At 36.2% G+C, this 24,401-nt stretch overlaps 1 protein-coding gene and 1 pseudogene across 1 annotated transcript; one reads left to right on the top strand and one right to left on the bottom strand.

Annotated features, from left to right (window-relative positions):
- Positions 1 to 928: 928 nt before the first annotated feature.
- Positions 929 to 6,779, bottom strand: LOC140513516 (cAMP-regulated phosphoprotein 19-like). Its single transcript, XM_072623261.1, has 2 exons — positions 6,660 to 6,779; positions 929 to 1,102 (listed from the first exon to the last, which is right to left on the bottom strand). The coding sequence occupies exons 1-2, from the start codon at positions 6,777 to 6,779 to the stop codon at positions 929 to 931; spliced, it is 294 nt and encodes a 97-aa protein (XP_072479362.1).
- Positions 6,780 to 9,347: 2,568 nt separating this feature from the next.
- Positions 9,348 to 24,401, top strand: part of LOC140513958 (pantothenate kinase 2, mitochondrial pseudogene) — a 32,935-nt pseudogene continuing 17,881 nt past the window's right edge.

Below are 24,401 nucleotides of genomic sequence, written 5' to 3'. Positions count from 1 at the left end.
TTACTTATACAAAAATTCTAACTGTAGAGTTTGGGGTGGGAACTCTTGTGTTTCTGGTGGCACATCATCTGTTGTTTAATTAGTGTGAAATTAATGCAGACATTTCCGAGAGGTTGTGCAAAACTATTATATTTACAAAAATGGCATAAAAGTGAATTCGACAGTCTATCCACATGCACACTTCATTCACATCTCGAAAAGAAAATGTATACTAACACTACAGAACTAAAAAAAAAAAACAAAAAACCCCAAACCCAAACAAAGCCCAGCTTCAACAGGCAGCTGGTAATAAGCACTAAATTCACAAAAGGTTACATCAAGATGGGCAAATATTGCCCAAGTAAAATTCTATTGCTAAAGCTGAAACAGGCTTAAGGCCATTCAAGTTGAAGAGAAAGATAGAGATCGTTCAACATTCCACTTTATGTGTGTGTGTGTGTGTGTGTGTGTGTGTGTGTGTGGTTTTCATTTTAAATACATGATCTAACAACTTGTGATCTTAAACCTCTGTTTTACAAAACTAAACAGAAAAATACAGAAAAAAGCAACACAATAGAGATTATATTAAATCACAAACATATAAAGCTGTAATGAAGAGGAGTAAGGAAAGCCAAAACAGTGAAACTGTAAAACTTGCTTGTTACTTGCTGGAACCGGTCCTACACTAAGGAATAGGCAATATATACATTTATTTTCAGGTAGATTACTTTACGTTGCTCTAACATGTGTCCTTTTCAGCAGTTCAGCTAGTCCGAAGTACTACAGTTTATCCTTAAAAGCTGACTCCCTTAAGAACAGCAGCACACACTACCTCTACCTGCAAAGCTGTCAGTCTCAGGGACTTAGCGTATGGAAGGAAAAAAGCCAAGAAGTAACGCTGGAGAGAAATAACAGGAATGAGGAGATCCGTGCAGTTCAGCTCTTTTCATCAGCCGACCAGTTTGCTAGTGACAAGGGATGGCTTCCGCTGTGGAAGATCCTGCGGAGTAGGAATGTGGTCCCCAGTGACCTCTGTTTTGTCAGGAGCTGCTGCAGCAGGAAGCTGCTTGTTCTTCATCTTCGCTTTAGCCATGTTGTAATCCCCAGAGTCAAAATACTTTTGCTATAATAGAAATGGGGGGAAAAACAGCTTCAGTAAGGAATGTATAACAAGCATACGTACAATCGCACTGATCTAACGCTGGAAAGAATAAACTGCCAGGTGACAAAATATAAAGGTGTCAGGTATGACGATTTGCCAAAAACTGACACTGTACTCCTGAATTGCAGGGAAAACTGAAAGCAAATTTTTCTTATTAGGCTTACAGAGCTCAGTCCGTGGGTCTACAGATAAACACATCCGCCTACTAGATGATGATTAAGCTGATTGGGCTTAAAATGAATCATACCATAAGTTCTCAATCAGCCAGTAATAAATAAGACGAAGCAATGTCCAATGGGCAAAACTTGCTATCGATAGTACTCTTACCGTCTCTCAGTTAGATGGTGTAGCAGGTAGCTACCGAAGAAGGAGGTACCTATCAGAAGAAATACATTAGCATTTGGGGGAAAAGGGAGGAGGAGGGATAAATAAGGATGATATGAAGGAAAGATGGCATCGATATTCTTAAAACATTTTACAAACCTGAAAAAGGTAGTAAAGAGAAGTAGTATATGAAGGCCGTAGTGGGTCATCTTTTTTACTGGGAGCTGTGTTACCAAGTCTACTGTGTAGACTGTAGAAGTTAATGGTCAGTTACAAAGCTAAAGTCTGTTTGTACTGTGGTGATGGAAGGACTGGGCTCATTGCCTATATATTCATCCAAAAGCTGTACACCATTTCATTTTTTACGGATAATCCCAACTACTGGTGCCCTCCTTTCCAACCATGAATTTTTTACATACGTACTTAAATACACATACATATTGTCTCCCTCAATAGAACTTGAGTGTAGAAATTTTGTTTTTTGCTCTTTTTATCCCAAGCAGCTTAGTACTCTCCCTGGCAGCAAACAATTAACAAAATTTTGTTAATTAATATAAACGTTGCAGCAACTGAAACCAAACAGCTTGAGATAACACGATGTCTTGTTCTACAAATACTCAGTAGGTCCTTGGGACACTTTGCTGTCTTCTAGTCTGTAATATCACTAAATGTGGTGTTTAACCACATTTAACCAAAGTAACCCTACAGAGTCATTTTTCTAGTACATCAGCTGTTTGATTTTGTCTGCCTCTCAGAGTTCTTGGGATTGCAATGGAGTAAAACTCCCTGCAAACCATTTGTAAATAATGGAATAAATGTGACTGATGGATCTGACTTAAAAGTCAACATGTGGCTTGTTTCTTTGACAAGATATCACTCTAATTTATTGCTATGATGTTTTAGTTCATTAAAATGCAGAAAATCATTTCAGAATTCCATTAATAAAATCAGTTAGGTTACTTGTGGGGGGAGGGGAAGGAAACTGAGTAGGGAAGTGAGAGGTGAACTATTTTCCCCCGCTATAGCTTCATCATTTTATTTGTCAATGAACATACAGGGAAGAGGCCCTGGCTGCTGTCTGGCACGCTCCCTTGCTTCAATCAGGTAGAATAACGATGGAAAAAGTACACTTTAGGACCAGAAGGATTGTCTTTCACTTCTGCACTAGAAAATCAATCATCAAACAACAGGCAGTGCTAATAGCAACAACTGAACTGTTGGAGGCTCCATAATGATGACTTTTATACGCAGGGGGAGGGACTGAACTTGGGATTTCACTAGTGCAGGGAGTTCCTGGTAAGGAACCTCTTCAGTCCATTTAAGCAGGTCCCTTCTCTGCAGCTTTGAGAATTTTCTAAAGCAGTAAGAAGTTTAAGTGGCTTGGCCAGAGCCACAGAGCCAGCATGTATCAGAGGTAGACTTGAAAGGATAGAATTAAATTTACAGAATAAAGCAATGGGTCTCACTGAAACAATAAAAACTCCAGATTCCTAACCTTTTTCAGGGGCTAATCAGTTTAAAGCTGAAAGAATTTAAAATGGGGACAATTTCAGGAAGAAAAAAATAAGTTCAAATATTTCAAGATGAACCAGAGCACAGTAAAGTAATAATTCATGATACCATGGAAAGAATTGCTGGCTGTGGAGTCAGAGGACCTGGGTTCTAATACTGGGCAAGTCACTTAAACTCAAGGCCACAGTACAATGAGGAATAGATATACTTTGAAGCTTCTGCAGCTTCTAGATCTATGACAGAACATAACTTGCCAGATTGATTACATGGAAGGCCTACTCTAACACCTATATATAAAGTATGTTAATTAAGTAAATCAGTAATAAATGTTACTGTTATTACCCAATGGTTGTGCTAATGGGTTTTAGTTTCTGTTAAATCAAAACCGAGATAGTTTCTGTTAATATAGGAAATCTTTTATTAATTAGGTCATCTAATGTGGAATAGAGTTGAAACATATTAATATATATGTAACATACACACACACACACACACACAACAACTTAAATGCAAGTATAAGAGGAGCTCATTTTTCACTTAAAGGGAGTAAAGATTAACATCCAGTCAACAGTCATTTATTAAGAACTGACCATATGCCAGGTCCTGTGCTAGCACTGGGAATGCAAAGAAAGATAAAACCACAGGAGCACCTGCCCTTACGTTCTTATGGTAGAAATGACATTTCAATATCTATGAAGATATTAGATACATACAGTGCAAGTGGAAGGTAATCTCAGAGGGATGAAGAGAGGGGAAGACACTAGAAAGACCTCCCACAGAAGGTGGGATTTGAACTAAGTCCTACAGAAAGTCAGCCAAAGAGAAAGCATATTCCAGTCATTGGTTATAGGCAGTGAGAAAACAGGGAGATGGGCAGTGGAGTGTTGAAAGACAGACAGCAAGTCAGCTGATGGACTTGGAGTGCAAAGTGTGTGCAAGGGAGTGTGTAACTTGGTCATTCCTACCTCTTTAGTAAAATCACTTTGTATACACGGGAGTGGGTAAGACATGAACAACAACCAGAATGGCTGTTAGAATAGTCCAAGCATAAATTGACTCATGCCTTTACCAGGGTGGTAGCTATGTGGAGAAAATAGGAGGTATTGAAGGGATGTTATGAGGTAGATATGACAAGACTTGACAAAAGATTGGATAGTTGGGATGAATTATGAGGAGTCAAGGATGACATCAATACTGTGATGATGCTAGTATTCTTGATTGTAGTATGAAAATATGGAAGAATGGAGAGTGGAGGAAGAAAGATAAATTCTTTTTTGGACGTTTGGAGTTTGAGCTGCCTGTTAAGACATTCAATTCAAAATGTCCAAAACATAGTTGGTGATAAGAGATTGGAACCCAGGACAGTCAAGGCTTCAATGTCTAAAACATCCCCTGTAAGATGTAAAGAGTAATTTTAGATAATTGTGAGATCAACTCTACCACTAAGGAAGGTAAAAAAGTAAATAATTTAAAATGAAAAGAAATTTAAAGTAATTAATACTTCCTCAAATTATAACAAAGCCCCAGAGCACAAGTTAAGTATGTTGATATTAAAGATTATCAGTTTCTCCGGAAATAAAAAACCCCAGAAAAGAGAAATTCCCCCCCAAACAAAATTTTTCCTTCCTTCAAAGAAAAAATATAAAATACTAGATATTTTGCTTTATTTATATATTTATATATAACATTTATGTGCATAAATATTACATATATTTGTAAAATATTAGATTTTATTACTTTAATGTTCAGTAATTATGGTCAAAGTAGACCATAGAATTTTATTTGCAATCAGTCTTAAACACACTGCCATTTCAAAAGACCATGCTGAGCTGCTGACCTTCACATGATTTCATTAAAGTTCAATCTTACTCTTTTTAGATCCTGCAGAAGGCTGGGAGATGGTAATTATAATTAACATTGGTGACTAGCAGTTGGACCAGAGGGCAAAGTCAATTCAAAGTTATAAGTTGCTGTGTAACCCCAGATTGAGGACAGATGTGTATGATGGAAAAAACAGCCAGAACACTTAGTTAAAAATGGTTTCCCTATGTAAATTGTATTCTCCATTTAGTCTATACACAAAGAATGTTTGTGTAGTAGGTTCAACATTACTCATTTTCAATAAACCATTTTCCACTATATTTTGGTTTCGACGCTGATAATTTTTGTTTGATGCTATTTTCAAAAAATGCATGTTCTTCACATGACAACTCACTTTATTTCCCTAACTTTATTCAATCATTAGCCAGACCAGGATATTTTCAAGCAAAGATTCTTAAACTGGCATCTGTCAGCTGTTTAAAAATATATTGATAACTGCATCTTAATATCATTTATTCCTTTTGTAATCCTGTTTTATGCATGTGAAAACATTTTATTGCTTTGCTTGATTATACATATTTGTATCAGGTTTTGTTTTTCTTTCCTTTTCAATGGGTGGAAGAGGTGAGAGGAAGAGAATTTGGAACATAAAATAAAACTGAATTTTAAAAAGTATATTCTTTGAAGAGGTCCACAGGCTTCAGCCATGGGGTCCTCTTTGGTTTGCCAAGGGGTCCATGAAACAAAAAAAGTTAAGAACTCATATTTTTGAAGGAAAGTAGGTTGGTGGTAACCAATAATGTTTCAAAGTAAAAGCTGTAATTGATGGTGGGGCAGCTGGGTGGTGCAGTGGGTAGAGCACCAGTGCAGGAGTCAGGAGGACCTGAGTTCAAATCTCACCTCAGACACTTGACAAGCACTACCTGTGTGACCTTGGGCAAGTCACTTAACCCCAACTGTCTGATCCTGGGTCATCTCTAGTCATCCTGATGAATATATCTGGTCACTGGATTCAGATGGTTCTGGAGGAGAAGTGAGGCTGGTGACCTGCACAGTGCTCCCTCACTCAAATCAAAGTCAAGTGCAAGCCATGTCATCATCTCTCCGATGGCATGGTCTTCTTTGGCAATGAAGGGTGAACACACACTAGCATAATTGATGGTATTTGCTAATAAGACATTACGGAGACCTTAACAAATCTGTTAAATCCATTCATCTGTGGCTAAATAAAGGTTTAAACAGAGACTTTGCAAGTAGTTATCCCTTATTTAGCAATGCCCTGTGCTAACAAGAAATAAAGTTTTCCATATTTATTCCCAAGGCTATATGTTAAGAAAAGAGCTTACAGAACCATGCATATAAAAAAACTGCATAAAAATGGAGCTCTTGACATTTGTAAACCCTCAGTATCATCTGTATGTGTTATAAAACTCATTTTGAACCTTTAATCCCACAAAGAGCAAGAAAGACTATCCAAGAAAAATAGTCAACCCATTTTAATTTCGGTTTCTTTTTATTTAGCTCTTAACCTAACAATGCACCAAACCTCAAACTAGCAAAAATATCCATAAGTAATTTGAATTACTTAAATCACTATAAATTTTGAATTATTTTAATATACTTAAAAATACACAGTAACTTTAATTACACTTAAAATAAAATACTTTTTAATACATTTAAAGATGACAATTACATCCACATAAACAATTTCTCAAGTGTTTGGAGAAACCACTTTACAAAATACCAAATTCTTATATTTGTAGGAAAACATACAATGTTAATTTGCCTAAAATCACATCGGTTGTCTCATACCACAAGCAACAAATTCGTATGGAAATAAAACTGAAAAAGAGGAACTTACTCCTTTCTGCAGTCGCTTCCTCAAGAAATCGGACCCCCCAGGCTTTTGTCCCAGATGAGGATACTTTGCTTTGAATTTTGCTTCTTCTGCTTTCTCTGGACTGGTCACTTTATCTTCCATTTCCTGAAATTATTTAATATCAATTAGTTTTTTATTCCACTTATGGTTTTGGTTTAAAAAAATAAAATACCCCCTTTTACATATATATATGTATATATATATTTGTGTAATATATATATATAAAATCTGGTTCCTGTATGTAGCTGTCCAATGTCAAAGAACTCAGTATCTAGCTAATACCTTACTGAAAACCCAGTACAGGAGGAGCTCTAAAGACAGAACCTCTAGATGATGTATTTTTTAAAAATGATCCAAGAGATGGTTCTATTATAGCTGTGCTGCATGTGTACCACCCTACACACTGGATAAAAATATCAAGACAGCTCAGCTCTGAAGTCTTTCCTGCTATTATTTTCCAGTCACGTAGAACACATTTATAGTTACCTACCTTTTATGGAACTCTTCAGCTCACATTTACCTTTAATTAGATGTTCATTCTAATAAATTTTTATGATTTCAAGATTCCAACTACAGTAAAGCCTTTCAAAGCTGATGTTTACTGAAAAATCATGTCTAATTCCACAGATTTTATTCAGTCATTTGTCTTTCTAAACCCTTTGAGTTTGGAATTAGATTGTATTGTACTGTGCATATTCTGCAGACAAATTAATATGTGTACAATAAATGCCTAATTTATCAATTTAGGAACCTAAAAGATAACTTCATGGTCTCTTATTTTCTTAATATAAAATATAACATATTTGCATGTATAGGACCTTAGATATTTTTAGGATTCCTCTCACTATACTAAGCTAAACAGGCTATTCTGAGCTTACAATTGATCATCAGTACAGAAAATGTCACTTTGTAAATTTTTATTTTGGTTGAGCCCTGTGATCTCATCACATAGGGACCTGGAATTCCCAGTGAGGAAAACTTGCAAATAAAAAATTGTTCTGAAGCTTATAGTCTTTAAGAGTTAGTTGACTGGGAGCACATAGAGGTTAAGTGATTTCCCCAGTCACACAACTAGTTTATGTCCAAAGAGGCAGTACTTGAACTCAGGGTCTTCCTAACTCTGAAGCCTCTATCCACTACCAACGTTGTCTCCCAGTTTGACAATAAAGTGTAGAGAAATGCGTTCATTGTTTCACTTTTCTTGATATTTTCCAAGAGCCTAGCCAAAATCCTTCTGAGTTACAAAATAATGATCATCAGTAGCCCAAACTGCAAAATGGCTTAGACCACACGTAATTATAGTAGACACCACAACATGCACTAACTACACAACAGATACAGAAGAGATGTGGTGAGTATTTACAATTTTCAGGTAACCCTTGCAGCTACTGAGCAAGTGTGAGTGAACACTTAAGAAATTAATCAACAAGCAGGCACAACAAGCAGTTCTGTGCTGAACAGAAGAGTGAAAAGAAATTATAAACCTTCTTAGAGTAAGCAATTTATTAGACCAAAAATTCTGCCTGAGGTCACATTTTAAACCTCCAAGTGACCCTGAAGCAGATCTCACAACACACTCTTGGCTATCTAGTAAACAGTGCTCCAAGTCAGTTTCCCACTACTCTTCAATAAGTCAAATTTTTATTAAGAGCCTACTATGTGCCAGACACTGTGCTAAGCATAAGCACCTGCCTCTTTTCAGTCTCCAGTCACTAGATTTGGAAACATGAAAGGAAATTTAGCTTTAATAACAAAGCTGCAGTCCGACACCCAACATGTTAACAGATTCTCTCAGAAACCTGAAGTTAAATTGCTAAAAAGTGTTATGCAATCACTTTCATTTTGATGATCATTCTAGAAGGAGCTAGAAAACGTCTTCTACTACACTAAATGCACTGATGTTTCCTAAGACAGAAAATAGGAAGAAAGAGACATTAGAGTTCATCTAGTCACAGTGCCAGCCTCAGATGAGGAAACAGACAGCAGTCAAATGACTTGCCCAGTGAGTCAGGAATAAAGCTTAGATTTCCACCAAGAATTTCAGACTCTAAATCTAGAAGGTAGCAAGTAGATTGAATGCTTTGCATATAGATTGTGCATTGTTAGTATTATATGCTGATATTTTACATGAGTTCTTTTTTAAAGTTACTAGGAACAGAGGCAACAACTACAGACAAAACTACCCTAAATTCCTGCATCTAAGAGACTATTTGGAGGCAAAAGGAAAGGTTTGAACGAGGGTGGGTGGGAGGGAAGAAGGACGAGAATAAGGAACTCAAAGCTTTAAAAATGAATGTTAAAAATTGTTTTTGCATGCAACTGGGATTAAGATGGACAGGCAATGGGGTATAGAAATCTGTTTTGCCCTACAGGAAAGAAAATAGAGGAGAAGAGGGATAGAAGGAAGGACAGACTGGAGGAAGGGGTGGATGGGGTGCATGCTGTCCTGGGGTGCGGGGGTGGGAGAGACGGGGAGAAAATTTGGAATCAAATTCTTGTGGAAGTGAATGTTGAAAACTGAAAAATACATAAATTATACACACACATGTTAAAAGGAAAAGGTTTGTACTTAGGAGACCTCAATTCTGCTCTTGCATACCCGAATTTTTTTGATTAGAACTGAGAAAAATTACTCGAATCTCTTCATAATTCCATTTATTTTTAGGAAACATGAAGAAAGCAATGTTCCTGCCAACTGACAGTTCAGAAGAAGCTGATCAGAAAAGGGTATTAAGGCGTATAAAATAGTATAAATTATTTCAGTTAATTAAGGTCTATGGAATAGAATTTTTAGGGTTAAAAAAAGAAAAGATATCCTATCTCATTCTCTCAGTTGTTTTGGCAGAATTTGGAATAAGCACCTGGTAAAGAGTAAATTTAAATAATCTGTGGACAACTAAAAAGGGGCTTTGAATGACAACTACCCCAAAACTGTGCCAGTTACTTTTTAAAGCTTTCAGGTCATCAGTTTTATCTGGGGTACTAATCAAAATAATAGAGATGCTGCTGGAAAGTTTGCATAAATAATAATAATAATGATGACTCATTTATATGGCATTCTAAGCACTTTGCTCATAACAAGCAAAACCTTTAAATTTGGAATGGTTTGTAAACATTTTTTTTTTAAAGTTTCAGAAATCTGACAGGATAGTTGATAAGCAAGAATGATGGGTTTGGAGTAAAAAGACGGGTCTAAATCTTTGATTTGTCAACCTAATTGTCACCTTGGGCTGGTATCTGTATGGTCACTGAAGTCCCTTCCAACTCTTTATTTACCCTCCCTCAAATCTATGGATCCATTCATTTGCAGATGATCTTTCAAAGGGAAAACAAAAGAGATCCAGGCTTCAGCCAACTAAGCAATCGAGAGTTTGAGGAAAGCCAGGACATCTTCAAGAAGCAATGATTTGACATGTTCACTGGAAAAAATAGACGAGTAATTCTCAAACTTTTTGGTCTCAGGACCCCTTTACACTCTTAAAAAATTGAAGACCCTTTCCCGAGAAGCTTTTGTTTATATGTTAAATCAATTACTTACCATGTTCAAAATTAAAACACCTTAGTATTATTATGAAAATAGTTTTGAGCTCACAGAACCTCTGTAAACAGTGTCACAGAGCCCCAGGGGCTAATGAATCATACTGCTGGAATAGATCAATATTATTTAAAGTACTATTCCTGACTTAAGAGTTATAACTTTCTTTTTACAATTTTTTGCATTTTATTTTTTATTTTAATATATAACTTATTTTTCAGTTTTCAACATTCACTTCCCCCACAATAGTGTTTGCTTCTGATTATTCCTGTCACCAATTTGCTGTCCCTTCTATTATCTTCCCTCTCCTATCTCTTTCCTTCCTGCCTTCCTTCAAGGTAAAATAGATTTCTGTACCCAACTGAGTATGTTATTCCCTCCTTAAGCCAAATTCCAGGAAAGTAAGGTTCACTTATTTTCTTTCATCTCCCCTCTCTTTCTTTCCATTGTAAAAGCTCTTTCTTACCTCTTTTATGTGAGATGATCTGCTTCAAGATCTGCTTCAGGGTCACTTGGAGGTTTAAAATGCGACCTCAGGCAGAATTTTTGGTCTAATAAATTGCTTACTCTAAGAAGGTTTATAATTTCTTTTCACTCTTCTGTTCAGCACAGAACTGCTTGTTGTGCCTGCTTGTTGATTAATTTCTTAAGTGTTCACTCACACTTGCTCAGTAGCTGCAAGGGTTACCTGAAAATTGTAAATACTCACCACATCTCTTCTGTATCTGTTGTGTAGTTAGTGCATGTTGTGGTGTCTACTATAATTACGTGTGGTCAAAATTTTCTCCCAATTCCTCACTCCAAGAGAGTGTGCACTCCATCCACCCCTTCCTCAAGTCTGTCCTCCCTTCTATCACTCCCCTTCTTCCATTCCCCTCCCCTTCTTTCATTCCCCTCCCCTCTATTTTCCTGTAGGGCAAAATAGATTTTTATACCCCATTGCCTATACATCTTACATCCCAGTTGCATGCAAAAACAATTTTTAACATTCATTTTTAAAGCTTTGAGTTCCCTTCCTGCCTCCCCACCAACCCTCATTAAGAAAGCAAGCAATTCAATATAGGTCATACATGTGTAGCAATGCAAAACATTTCCTTAACGGTTATGTTGCAAAAGACTAATATCACATTTTACTCTGTCCTGTCTTCCATTTATTCCATTATCTCCCTTGACCTATGCCCCCACAATAGTGTTTGCTTCTGATTATTCTTGTCACCAATTTGCTGTCCCTTCTATTATCTTCCCTCTCCTATCTCTTTCCTCCCTGCCTTCCTTCAAGGTAAAATAGATTTCTGTACCCAACTGAGTATGTTATTCCCTCCTTAAGACAAATTCCAGGAAAGTAAGGTTCACTTATTTTCTTTCATCTCCCCTCTCTTTCTTTCCATTGTAAAAGCTCTTTCTTACCTCTTTTATGTGAGATGATTTGCTACATTCTACCTCTCCCTTTCTCTTACTCCTAGTACATTACATTCAACAGTAAATTTTATTTTTTAGGTAATCTCTTAGAGTTAAAAACATAATAAAAGAATGAGGCACAAAGCACATTTTTGGTATAAAATAGATACTTAAAATAAAGGTTTGTTGAAGTTAATTAATATACAGATCACAGGATCATAGATCTAGAGCGGAAAGGGACCTTAGATGTCATCTAGTCTGAAGTGACTTGCCTGAGGTCACACAGATAATAAGTACCAAAGCTGGGATATGATCTTCTGACTTCCGAACATGCAGTACTCATTCCACTCTAACCCAATCTCCATAATCAAAGTGTTTAGAGTTGAAAGCAGCTAGATTTATATATTAGAACCCCTAATTTCATAGATGAGGAAATTGAGACCCAAGGAAACAAACTGAGTTGCCCAAAACCACACATGTATAGTAGATAAATAGTATGGCCAAGATTCCAAACCAGGTTCTCTGACTCCAAATCAAGAACATTCTCTTTCCACAGTACTGTTATCCTTGACCATTTTGTGTAATAGAGTAGGTACCATATCTAGAAAAGTGATTTCACATGTCAACAAGCACTGAATATGAATCAGAAAAGCTAGGTTCAAATTCTGATTCTACTTCTAACTACCACTGTGGTTGGAAGCATGTCACAACCTCTTTGACCTCAACTTCTCCCTCTTTAGTAACATGAAAGTATTGGTTAAAATCAAAAGTCTTTAAATTACAGCATAGGCACCATCCACTACTAGGTTTTTCTAAGGTCCGTTAGGCTTTAAGAATGCTTTTACATTTTTTAGATGCAATAAAACTTGGAGTCAAATTAAATGATCTTCCACTTACATGATATCATTAGTATTAAAAGCTGCCCACTACCTTTGAATCTACTTCCAGAATGGTCAATGATTCACTGATTGTAAAGGGAATAAAAAGCAGTCATCCTATTCATTCTATTCTGGGGTATCTGTGGACTGAGGTGTGAACTTTCACAGCAACAAACTCCAAGCCAAAATGCATATACAGTGAAAAACTCAGTTTCCTAAATCAATTTCTTCAACTTAATGCAAGAAAATCTCATTATACAAATTTTGGAATGTTAATTTACTGGCATTATAAAGTACTTGCTGAATTGGACAAGTGAAAAGAAAAAAGACTATTCAAATGGGAGTTGAGTCCAAAACCCTCCCCCAAACAAACAAAAAACTCCCAGCTTTTTAAGGATGTAATGTTCTTTTTTTAGTCACCCTAACACATGAAGATGAAATCATTATCCCTAATGGTAATGAACAATACTTACATCAATTGAAGGATCAAGTTTTATTTCAGTATTTACTGTTTTGTCTACTTTTCATCTTTTTCAGACTTTTTACACTCAAGCTACATTCTTAAATCCAATTATAAATGTCCTCACCTCTGCTACATACTTCCTGCCCCTGAAAAGTGGCACTTTTCTGGGCAATTCCAATAGCAAAGTACTCAAAAAAATGTCATTCCTTGTGTGTGTGTGTGTACAGGTGTGTGTGCACACACATGAGTGCATGCACACTCACAGACAGGCAACCAGACTGCCTCACAGTCAATGTCCCCTTACCTTAAGTTATAGTTCTTATAGGAGTTCAGAAGATTTAGAACTGCAAAGGGACTTCAGAGATAGTCCAGGCATGCAGTCTACAGATGAGAAAATAGGCCCAGTCTAGTGGAAAAAAAAAATTTATCTGAATTTTTATCAAGAAATTAGATCTCTTGGTAAATACTTGTTCAAGAGATCATAAAAATGGGAAAGGGTCCCATATGTACAAACATATTTGTAGCAGTTCTCTTTGCGGTGGCCAAAAACTGGAAATCAAGGGGATGTCCATCAATTGGGGAATGGCTGAATAAATTGTGATATATGAATGTAATGGAATACTATTGTGCTATAAGAAATGATGAACAGGAAGACTTCAGAGAGGCTTGGAAAGACTTATATTAACTGATGCTGAGTGAAAGGAGCAGAATCAGAAGAACTTTGTACATAGCAACAACCACAGCATGCGAGGATTTTTTCTGGTAGACTTAGTAATTCATTGCAATTTAAGGACTTAAAAAATTCCCAGTGGTCTCTCAAGGCAAAATGCCTTGCACATTCACAGAAAGAACTATGGAATTTGATCACAAAATGTAGCAGATCATTTTCTTTTGTGTTATGTTTTATTTTGTTTTATGATTTCTCCCATTCATTTTAATTCTTCTATGCAACATGACTAAGGTGAAAATGTATTTAACAGGAATTTATGTGTAGAACCTATATAAAATTGTGTGCCATCTCAGGGAGGGAGGGGGGAGGCAGGGGGAAAGGTGGAGAAGGAGGGGAACCTAAGTTATATGGAAGTGATTGTAGAACACTGAAAACAAAGAAAATAATAATCTGAGTAAAAAGAAAAGAAAAATGTGAATTGGTCACAGACCATGGAAGAGCTAAAGTAAGAGAAGTAGAGGAAAAATTTGGAAGAGAAATAAGAGCGATGTATGAAAATCATGAAAAATGAGTCAACAGTTTGCTAAAGGAGACCCAAAAAATACCGAAGAAAATGATACCTTAAAAACTAAGATTGATGCAAATAGTAAGAGAGGGCCAAACAGACAATGAGGAGAAAAATACCTTAAAAAATCAGAATTGGCCAAATGCAAAAGGAGGTCCAAATGAAGAAAATAATTCCTTAAAAATTGGAATGAAGCAGATGGAAGTAATGACTTTATGAGAAATCATGAAATTATCAAATGTATCCAAAGGAAAGAAAAAATCGAAGACAGTCTGTAATAACTGATTGGAAAAACAACTGACCTGGAAAATAGTCCTAGGAGAGATAATTTTAAAATTATTTGATTACCTAAAAGCCATGATTTCAAAAAGAGCCTAGATGTCATCTTTCAAGAAATTATCAAGGAAAACTGCCCTGATGTTCTAAAATCAGAGGGTAAAACAGAAATTGACAAAATCCACCAATCCCTTCCTGAGATTCCAAAAAGAAACATTTTAGGAACGTTGTAGCCAAATTCCTTAGGTCCCAGGTCAAGGAGAAAATACTGCAAGCCTTCAGAAAGATACAGTTCAAGTATTGTGGGAAACAATTGGGACACCACATGATTTAACAGCTTCTATCTTAAGGGATCAAAGGGATTGGAATACGATAGTCCACAAGTCAAAGGAGACAGGATTAAAACCAAGAATCACCTACCCAGCAAAACTGAGTATAGTTTTTCAGGGGAAAAAATAGACATTCAGTGAAATAGAGGACTTTCCAGGATACTTGATGAAAAGACTGCAGCTGAATAGAAAATTTGACCTTCAAATACAAGAATTAAGAGAAGCAGGAAAAGGTAAACAGAGAAGAGAAATCATAAAGGAATTGTTATAGTAAGACTGTTTATATTCCTACATGGAAAAATGATATTTATAACTCATAAGACCTTTCTCAGTAATAGGTTAGTTGGAGGTGTGAGTTGAATATGAAGGCTTGATATCTAACAAATGAAATTCATGGGTGAGAAAGGAATGTATTGGGAGAAGGAGAAAGGGAAAGGTAGAAGGGGGTAAATTATCTCATATAAAATAGACAGGAAGAAGCTGTTATATTGGAGGGGAAGAGGGGGAAGTGAGAATGAATGAGTGAACCTTACTCTCATCAGATTTGGCTTAAGGAGGGAATAACATACACACTTAACAGGGTAAGAAAATTGATCTTACCCTACGGGAAAACAGGAGAGAAGAGGTTAAGTGTTGGGAGGCAATAGGGAGGGTTAATGGGAGGAAGAGTTGTTCAGAAGCAAACACTTTTAAGGAGGGACAGCGTCAAAGGTGAGAATAGACTCAATAGAGGGCAGAATAGGATGGAAGGGAATATAGTTAGTTTTTCACAACATGGCTGTTATAGAAGTGTTTTGCATGACTACAGATATATAGCCTATATCAGGTAGGGAGGAAGGGAGAGATGTGAAACTCAAAGTTTTGAAAACAAATGTTTAAATTCGTTTTTGTATGTAACTGAGAAATAAGATATATAGGCAGTGTGGTACAGAATTCTATCTTGCTCCACAGGAATATGGAAGGGAAGGGAATAAGGGAAATGGTGAGGGAGGGGGATAGAAGGGAAGGCAGATTGGGGGAAGGGATGATCAGAATTAACATTGGAGTGGGGGAGGGGATAAAATTTGGAAATCAAAATCTTGTGGAAGCAAATGTCAAAAACTAAAAATAAATTTATGAGAATATTAAAAAAAAAGAAAACACGAATGGATTCACAAGCATTTGAGATATCCAACTCCAATTGAAGTCTCTGACCATGTGTGCACATAAAGGCAATCTCTATATTATGCTTTCCTACTCATGACATACCTGCCTTTATTCAAATGGGTGAGATAAAAGCTTCTAAATTCTCCACACTGCACAAATTTGAAGAAATTTTTCTTACAATAGGTGATCTTCAGTTTTTCAAACTTGAAGAACTAGACTGATTAATTAAACAAATTTTATAATTTGTTGGATTCCGTGGACAGTCACAGTGAAAACCTGGGTGATTCTGAAAAATGTCAGAAGTTGTTCTTCAATTCAAAAAAATACATATCTTCTTCTTCTGATGACTGTTGGATCTGGGTGTGGCATCTTAGCAGTATATTCCAGAAATAATTTTAAGTGTGTTCCTGAACGTTTTTTTTTTTTTTTTATCTTTGCTGTCTTGTGACTGGCTGCACCACTTTGGAAGAGGCTCTATAAATGTCATCCCATGGAGACAGTACCAAGGTGGATAAACTAGTGGAAGGCATTTATGGAGGGGACTATAGGAGCATTTCATTGCCAGACGGGGATGTACCCTCTAGGTTTGGAAAATGATGACCAATTATAACAACTTTAATCACTATCAGCAACTACACTGGTTCAAGCATGGACATGTAGTTTTAATGAGAATATTAAGCAGGTGGTAATTTTTGGAACCTTTTTATTCTGTGAACTAGTATCATTTCCACTAGATTTCTTTTGTATTCCTTGGATTATTGTTCCAATAGACTGATGGAAGCATTTTTTTTTCACAGTACCCTCCTAGAGCTATTGAAATAACCATGATCTCTTGTCTGAAATTACTACCAAAGCCTTCCACAACCACAGCAGAATATACAGACATGTTTCCCTTAAAAAAAGAAAAAGATGTATTCCATTGGATTTTATCATAAGAAACTATAATCTGAATCAAACTGAGTGAAAGAACAGACATATTAGGTTTCTGAAGAAATCTTTAGTTATGAAAAGAGAAGCCTCTGAAAGAAATGTTTATACAGAGTGGTGGGCTCTGCCCTTTCATTGAGTATCCATTGTTTAAATTCATTCTGTAAGGTCACATTAAACTTATATGAGAAACAGTGTCACTCAATGAAACCTCTTCAGGGGAGCTTGTCTGCCCTCAGAAGGCAGAGGTTCAATGTCTCATCCAGAAAGATAAAAGTCAGTCACCTCATCTGTACTCTAATCTAATCATAGCTCTTGGGAGTCTTTTATAATCAAGACTCTTGGAAGTCTCCTCTCTCCGTGTCATTTACTGAAGAGTTGATTTCCAGGCTTTTGTGTTGATGCAAATGTCAAAGCATAACTATGATGTGTATGTACATGCATCTTTTTTTAAAAAAAGCATTTCATTCTGAAATGTTCTGTGTAGTCAATCCTAAGGGTTTAATGGTTTGTTTAGCCTTTTTTTTCAACTTAAAAACTAGTATGTTTTAAAGATGGAAAAAAAGGAAAGGTAATGGGGAAAAGGGGAGAGTTCTGCCCTTGGACATTTTGGCCACTGGGGCTTTGGTGGCAGGCAGGTGGTGATAAAAAGTCTAAATGTGAATTGCAAATAATTTAGAGAAATAAGAAAGATCAGGTAATTCTCCAAGGCAATAGATTTCTGAAGAGTTCATTGTATGAATTTGTAGAGGAATGTTCTGGACTGGAAGTTTTGCACTAATAGAATGCCACCTTTTGACCATAAGCTTTACTATTCAAACCACCACCTAAAAAAGGAATACTCCTTAACTGTCTAAGGTATGAATTCAGTTACCTTCAAAATAAGGAGACTGACAACTACAACTTTCTGTGCAACTACTTTGTTTTCTAGAGAAAATAAGAATAAAGCATCTACATAGACAGGGAGTCTAATATTCATGAATTCTAAGGAATCAAAGATGAATAAAGACACACCCTTAGTCCACAGACAGCTTACATCTTATATGAACCATGTGATAAATAACAGTTTCTCTGGCTACTTTCATAAAGTCTACTTAATTCCTCCCATAATTCAACTTATGTATTCAGAGTGTCTGTGGACATCATTCCATATGTAAAGGAAAGGGTGAAAATGGAAACTCCAGGGCTAGGAATTTTAACCACTGGCCCCTGGCATGGATGGGCTCTCCTGGTAAGGAAAAAAGGTGGGCCCTTGGACATGCCAAAGTATGAATTATTCTTAAACACTTGTGCACATTCATACTGGAATAGTTAAAACTATAGTGGGTTTAGATTGGAGTGTATCCAACTCTTCATGACGAGGCATTTTTTTTTCAAGGGGAATTTTTCCAAGTCTAACATTTGGAGAACCTTCTCTCAGGCTGATATTAGTTAGAATCTGCTTCCCTAGAAAATGATAATGATTGTCTTTATAATGAATCTTTTAGTAGGAAAATGTTTTTAATAAACTCACCAGAAAGGAAGGAGGTCTCTTCCATGCTTTCAGACACTGTTGACTGTGATGGGCTTACCTTGAATAAAAAATGTTGAAATGTAACTCCTAGTTTGAAAATCACAAATATGAAATAATCATAATTGGGAAAAGGACCTGTTTCAGAATTATGCCTTCTCACCTTGGAAAGTTCTGTTGATTGTGTGAGAATCATGTCATAGGACTTCAAAACTAATTTTCACTCCCTAAAGTAATATCATATGTTGAACTTTCTCTGTAATTTCCTTTGCTCTTTGCTATGTAAATACTGACAAAACTAATAGGGAATTTTAAAATTCCAAAGATGTTGATAATGTAGCGGGAGCTCAAGAAGTACTGAGGCCATTCATTTGGACCTCAGTGTAATCATGAATAAACTGAAGCCATTAGGAAAGCCAATGATTCACCTAGAGTTACCCAGGGAGTACAAAGGATGCCCTCCAAGACTCAAAGAGCTGAGGGTATTCTGGTCTTGACCATATATTTGGTGCTTAAATACTGAATAAGTCATTAAATGTCCCTTTGCTCTAGACATCTGTCCTTATGATTGTGATCATACTCCTAGGAATTCATAATTACTCTCTCGAGCTACTGTTTTGAATAGAATGATGACAGGTGTAGAGAGAGCTGGGTGGAACCCTGATGTGAAATGTAGGAGCAGCCTCTCTCTGGACCATCATTCACTCCCTCCTACCTGGCCCAAAAATGAGAATGTCATTTGTTGTACTACTGGTTCCTTTTTGGGATTTGTTCCTATGCACTTTGGCTTGTCTCCCTCTATTCTGCTTAATTCTAGCTATTTTTGAGAATATCTAGCTGTGTGTATGCTTCCAGTAAGTTCATCATATGATTTGGAAGAAACTTTCAGCTCTATCCATGGTTGCTCCATCTTGCTGAGGATTGGATTAGAGTATAGAAAATGAAATGTATTGGCTCGATAATGGAAATCAATGAGTCGAAATGTAATTATACAAAAGGAATGAAACCTGAAACATTGCAATGCTCACATTCCTCAATTGCATTGATAAATTTTCTAGAAAATGATTACAATGGTTACAAACATCATGGAACTACAATGGATTATGAGTATAGATTGAGGAATCTGACTCTGATAATTCTTTAACATAGAAAAAGAGTGGCATGTGCTTAAAGCATCTTCAATACATCACAAGCACATGCGATGCTGGGCATTTTGGTGACCTCCTTGAAAGTTCAATTTAATCATCTCTAAAGTGAGGGCGATTAGACTATGTCATATGTATCTCTGGTTGATTCTAGCTCTAATTATCTGGTCAAAAATGTCTTTCTCACACCATCTGTTTTTACCTCTGTCTTTCCCTGTCTCTTAAAAAATTTTCATAAAGACATTTCAGGAACATGATGTAACAAGAAAAAAAATGATGTGTCTACCCTTTGTATGTATATCTGGGTTCAAATCTAATGTCTCATCCTTAATACCTATGTAACTTTACATGTGATGTTTCATCCTTGGGCTTTAGTTGCCTCATCTGTAGAAAGAAGGCATTGTTTTTAGTGGATTCTAAGTTCCCTTCTAACTTTTATTATGATTGCTAACATGAATCCTTAATAAGAGATCTTAACACGATCAAAGCAGTACTTCAAAGAGTACAAAGAAATGATACCTTAAAATGGAGGCTTCAGCATGAAATGCTAAACAAGAGATGCCTCAAACAATAAATCATACAAAACATTTAAAATGATGAGAAAGACAATGATGGTCATAAGGTAACATACCAAAATTTCTGCACTGTAGTTCTTAGAGTTATTGATATTAAGAAGGATATTCTAAAATCATGAGAAAAAGAACTAATCAGGTGCCCAGTGCTTGGAAGACAGGACACCAATGAATAGGTTCATATAATACTCCTCACAAAAGTTCAAAGAAATAGAGAAACTGGAAGACAAAAGGCATTGAGAGTTAATAAATAAATCTAAAGCTGCTTTTTAAATTTGTGCTAAAGGTATCTGATAGCAATGATTCTCTGTTCACCTCTCTCCCTTGCTGCCTAGTCAAATGGGTACCATTTCATTCTTCCCTCAAAAGTTTGCTGTGGCATTCAGGTGATCAAGTGGTAGTGGGACTCAAGATGTCTAGTGTCTCCTATTGTCTTAGGCCTCACTGATTATGTTTCTTCCATTTTAAGGGGACCCAAGCAACCTGCTTCAATTTATCCACTTAAACAAGTCTAGACAAAGTAATATTGTCCTCAAAAATTTAAGAATAGATGTACAAATATTCTCCCCCAACACCTGGTGAGCATAATCCCACAACCTCAGTTTTTGGGGAGTGGATGAGAATTAGATATGCAACTTTTCTCACTTCCTATATAGCCTAATTCCAGCAAATTCCACTTCCAAAGCTCCCCTGGGATGGTTGGTTTGCCTTTATGGGACTTCCTGATAAAAGGGATCCTACATTCAGCCTGAAATTATAACTCCATTATCTCATGAAAAGAGCACTTTTCTCATTGAGGACATTCTAGCCCCTCTTCCTAGAAACAAAAAGGGTCACCCCAGAGATACTAAAAGCCCCACCCCCAGAATTTCAGATTGTTATCCAGGAAAGAATGCTCCAAATGACTATTTATGAGAGAAATGCAAAGAAAAGCACAACTCTTTACTTTCTAATCTGGCAAAGATGTGTCATAGATATTCAAAGTGATTTTTGAAGGGCTTGTGGGAAGGTAGGCACACTGGAACATTGGTGCAACCATTTTAGATGAACAATTTAATTTGACAAATAAATTGCCTCAAATGTCCATATTCTTTAACTGAGTTACTATGACTAGGCTTATATACCCTAAGCAAACCATCAGTAAGAAGAAAGTCTCAAAATATGTAAAAAGAAATAACTTGTGAACAGTAGAAGCTTATTTTTTGGTGAATGAATCAAAAAATTGTGGTATAGGAATCTCAGGGAATATTATAATATTGCAAGAAATTATTAATGTGAGGAATACAGAGAACAAGGAAAGCTCAGTGTGAACTGATGCCAGGTGAATTAATCAGAGACAACAAAAGAGTATAGACAATTAGCAGAATAAAAAAAAAGTGCAAAATAATAAGATAAAAGCAGAAGCTTAAGTATTTATCATATTGAAAAGGAAGAGGATCAATTGAGGAAGACAAGAAAGATAAACTGAAAAAAATATAAGGGATTCAAAGATTAGGAAATAATAGGAAATTTGCTGTATTTTTGTTACTGGTAATTTAAAATTAAAAGATAGAGCATTCTATTGCTATGTATGTATAATATTAGATTATGACACATATGTACATAGTCAAATCACACAATATTCTGTACATAGATTTAAGTACAAATTTCATAGTATGAAAAGACATATATAGTGTCTACATATAGAAACATATGCATTTAGATCTAATATACATACCCATATGTGACATATATAAACACATAGAATGTTCATATACATGTATATATCCACATATGTACATCTTTTTGAATATGTACACATAAACATAGAAAAGCAAAAATCAGTTTTTTAGAATAAGTTTTTTTTCTTCTTAGATTTGAGATACTGTCCTAGGTTTCATAATGATACAGGTAGTGATATTTTAGTTGGACAGCATTCTTTTTCTATTCTGAAAATATACCTGAAATCGTGCTTTTAGGAACAAGTTAGTAAAAATAAAAGGTCAAAGTAAAATCAGTATAAATATATAAGAAAAAAATGATAGATTGCAAAGAGAACACAGATGAGAGATTTTAATTTAATTTTAGAGGAGGATTTTTAACATCGTTCTGATGAGAGATTGCAAAAAGAATGGTACAACATGTATTTCATGTTTAATAATCACGTGCTTTTGCTTATTTGACATTCTTTAGATTATGATGTCCATGCTTCTTATTAGAAGTCTTTGGGATTAATGCTTCTCTTTTATTATTGCTTTTTTATGCTTAGTAACGCACATGGAATTTGGCACACACACAAATAAAATTAATGAAATGTTTTCCTTATCTGACTGAATATCTCAAGAAGGGTTATGGTCTTCTATGTCAGAAAAAAAATGACTGAAATTCTGAATTTTAAAATTAAACCAAAAGCAAATGACAAAAATAATAATCTAGACATCCATAATGCCAGAGAAGAGGCTATCCAGGCAGAAGCAAGAATAAAGCCGAAACTAAAAATATTGCCTCAAAAATAGAAAAAGATTGGTGCAGTTGAAATAACTCCTATTATGAAAAAAAGTTAGTAAAATACACACAAAAGAAAAAAGAATCGAGTACATGGATATATAGATATATAGATATATATCTATATGTGTGTGTGTGTGTGTGTGTGTGTGTGTGTGTGTGTGTGTGTGTATGGTATAGGAAAAAATAGCTAAGATAAAATCCTAAGAAATAGGGAAGAAATAAAATGAATTATCCTAGCATGTTTTACTCAATGGCATAGCCCCACCATTGGAAATTGGAATGAAATGAATCAAAAGGGAAAGATGAATCAACATAAAAATTTAAAGTGAAAAAAGAAATAAAAAAGAAAAATCAATTTAATGTTACAAATTCCTTTCCAGAATGGAAAAACAAAACATGAAGCAAGCAGTGGAGATCATAAGTAATCTACAGTAAGATGATGATACTGAATTCATTCTGAAGAAATGACAAATGAGAGTGTGGAAAAAGACTGGAGATTTGTTATATTACATTTTCAATATTGGTATGACTTCTGTCTCTAAATTTGGCTTTGAGTTAAGAATTGTTCATGCTTGTCCTGCAATAGTAAAAACTTTGGGACAGTCATTTCTCCAAATTCTATGCCTGACACTTAGAATAATATCTGGACCAAGAGAAAGGAGCCAGCACCCTGGAGGCCATATGTGCCCTCCTAGGGCTTTGTATGCAACCTTTTTGACTGAGTCTGTGTGCAGAATAAATACTTTGATTAAGAGGATTTGTTCTATGTAGTTTGGATTTAGTCAGAAGGCCTTACTTGAGGACCTAGAGGGCCACAGGTGGCCTCGAGGCCAAAAGTTCCCCACCCCTGGTCTAGACCCCAGTAGTTAGTAGGAAGTGTCCCAGGCTGACTTATCTCCACCACAATGGTCAACTTTTCCTTTTCTGGGGAATAGAGCATGGGTTTTTGAGCAGCCAAAATTTTGGGAATAGTAAATAGGGATTTGGGGAATGGACAATACTAGTTATTGAAGAAGTGTCCTGGAACTGTCTATCTGCACATTTTCTTTATCTGGGTGTGTGACAGCAAGGTTCTACAAATAATTCACACCTGGAGGAATAAACCTCAGTAACTGTAACAAAAAGCAAAACCAAGCCACTACACCACAAAACTTGTCCAGTTATATTGATGTTCTCAAACTTTGTAAGAAGAACAGAGGGATAGAATAGATGGGCTTTGAACTCGAGGAAGGTGACTCTGATTCCAGGTGACAGTAGCAGTAGGGAGATTTTGGGGACAGGTACCCACCTAAAGCATTTCTACAAGAACAGTTGAAAAAATATTTCTTTCTCAAGGCAATACAGGAACTAGCCACCACAAATCCAGTCCCAACGCTCTCCAGTGGAAGAACTGGGCCCACTTCCATATGAAGGATCTATTCCATGGGGATGTGCAGGAGCTCACAGTGCATAGCGCACAGGCTGTACCAATGCATCACCAGTGTGAAAGAGCCAAATAGGAGGCCCCAGGTGATCTGAGGCAGCAGCTTCACTGTGGAATCTTGGGCATATCAGCCCAGGACTGGCTTCCAGAAGAACCGTGTGAGTGAGAGCTGCAGAGCCCGAGGTATCTGTAGCAGCTGCTCCTGCAATTATTAGCCTACAGATTAAATGTCTATAAATCACCTACTTGAACTTCCAGGAGCCAAAATGACACAGTGATTGGTAAAAGCTCTTGCCCCCTCCCTTTGTTGACCTGGAAAGAACTATAAAATGTCTCCCCAGAAAAATCCTGGAATAGTGGGATCAGCAGAAGGGGCAAACAGTTTCTTAGCACACAAGGC

This window comes from Notamacropus eugenii, chromosome 7 (genome assembly GCF_028372415.1).
Source record: "Notamacropus eugenii isolate mMacEug1 chromosome 7, mMacEug1.pri_v2, whole genome shotgun sequence".
In the NCBI taxonomy this organism is placed as follows: domain Eukaryota; kingdom Metazoa; phylum Chordata; class Mammalia; order Diprotodontia; family Macropodidae; genus Notamacropus; species Notamacropus eugenii.
The sequence above is the reverse complement of the archived record's forward strand: the minus strand, read 5'-3'. Positions and strand labels throughout refer to the sequence as shown.

What these genes read in the sequence shown, in the direction of transcription:
- LOC140513516 (XM_072623261.1), bottom strand. Translation starts at nt 6,779, where the DNA reads ATGGAAGATAAAGTGACCAGTCCAGAGAAAGCAGAAGAAGCAAAATTC. An exon ending in GGAAGCGACTGCAGAAAGGA is followed by an intron (nt 1,103 to 6,659) that starts GTAAGTTCCTCT and finishes TTTCTATTATAG; the next exon opens with CAAAAGTATTTTGACTCTGG.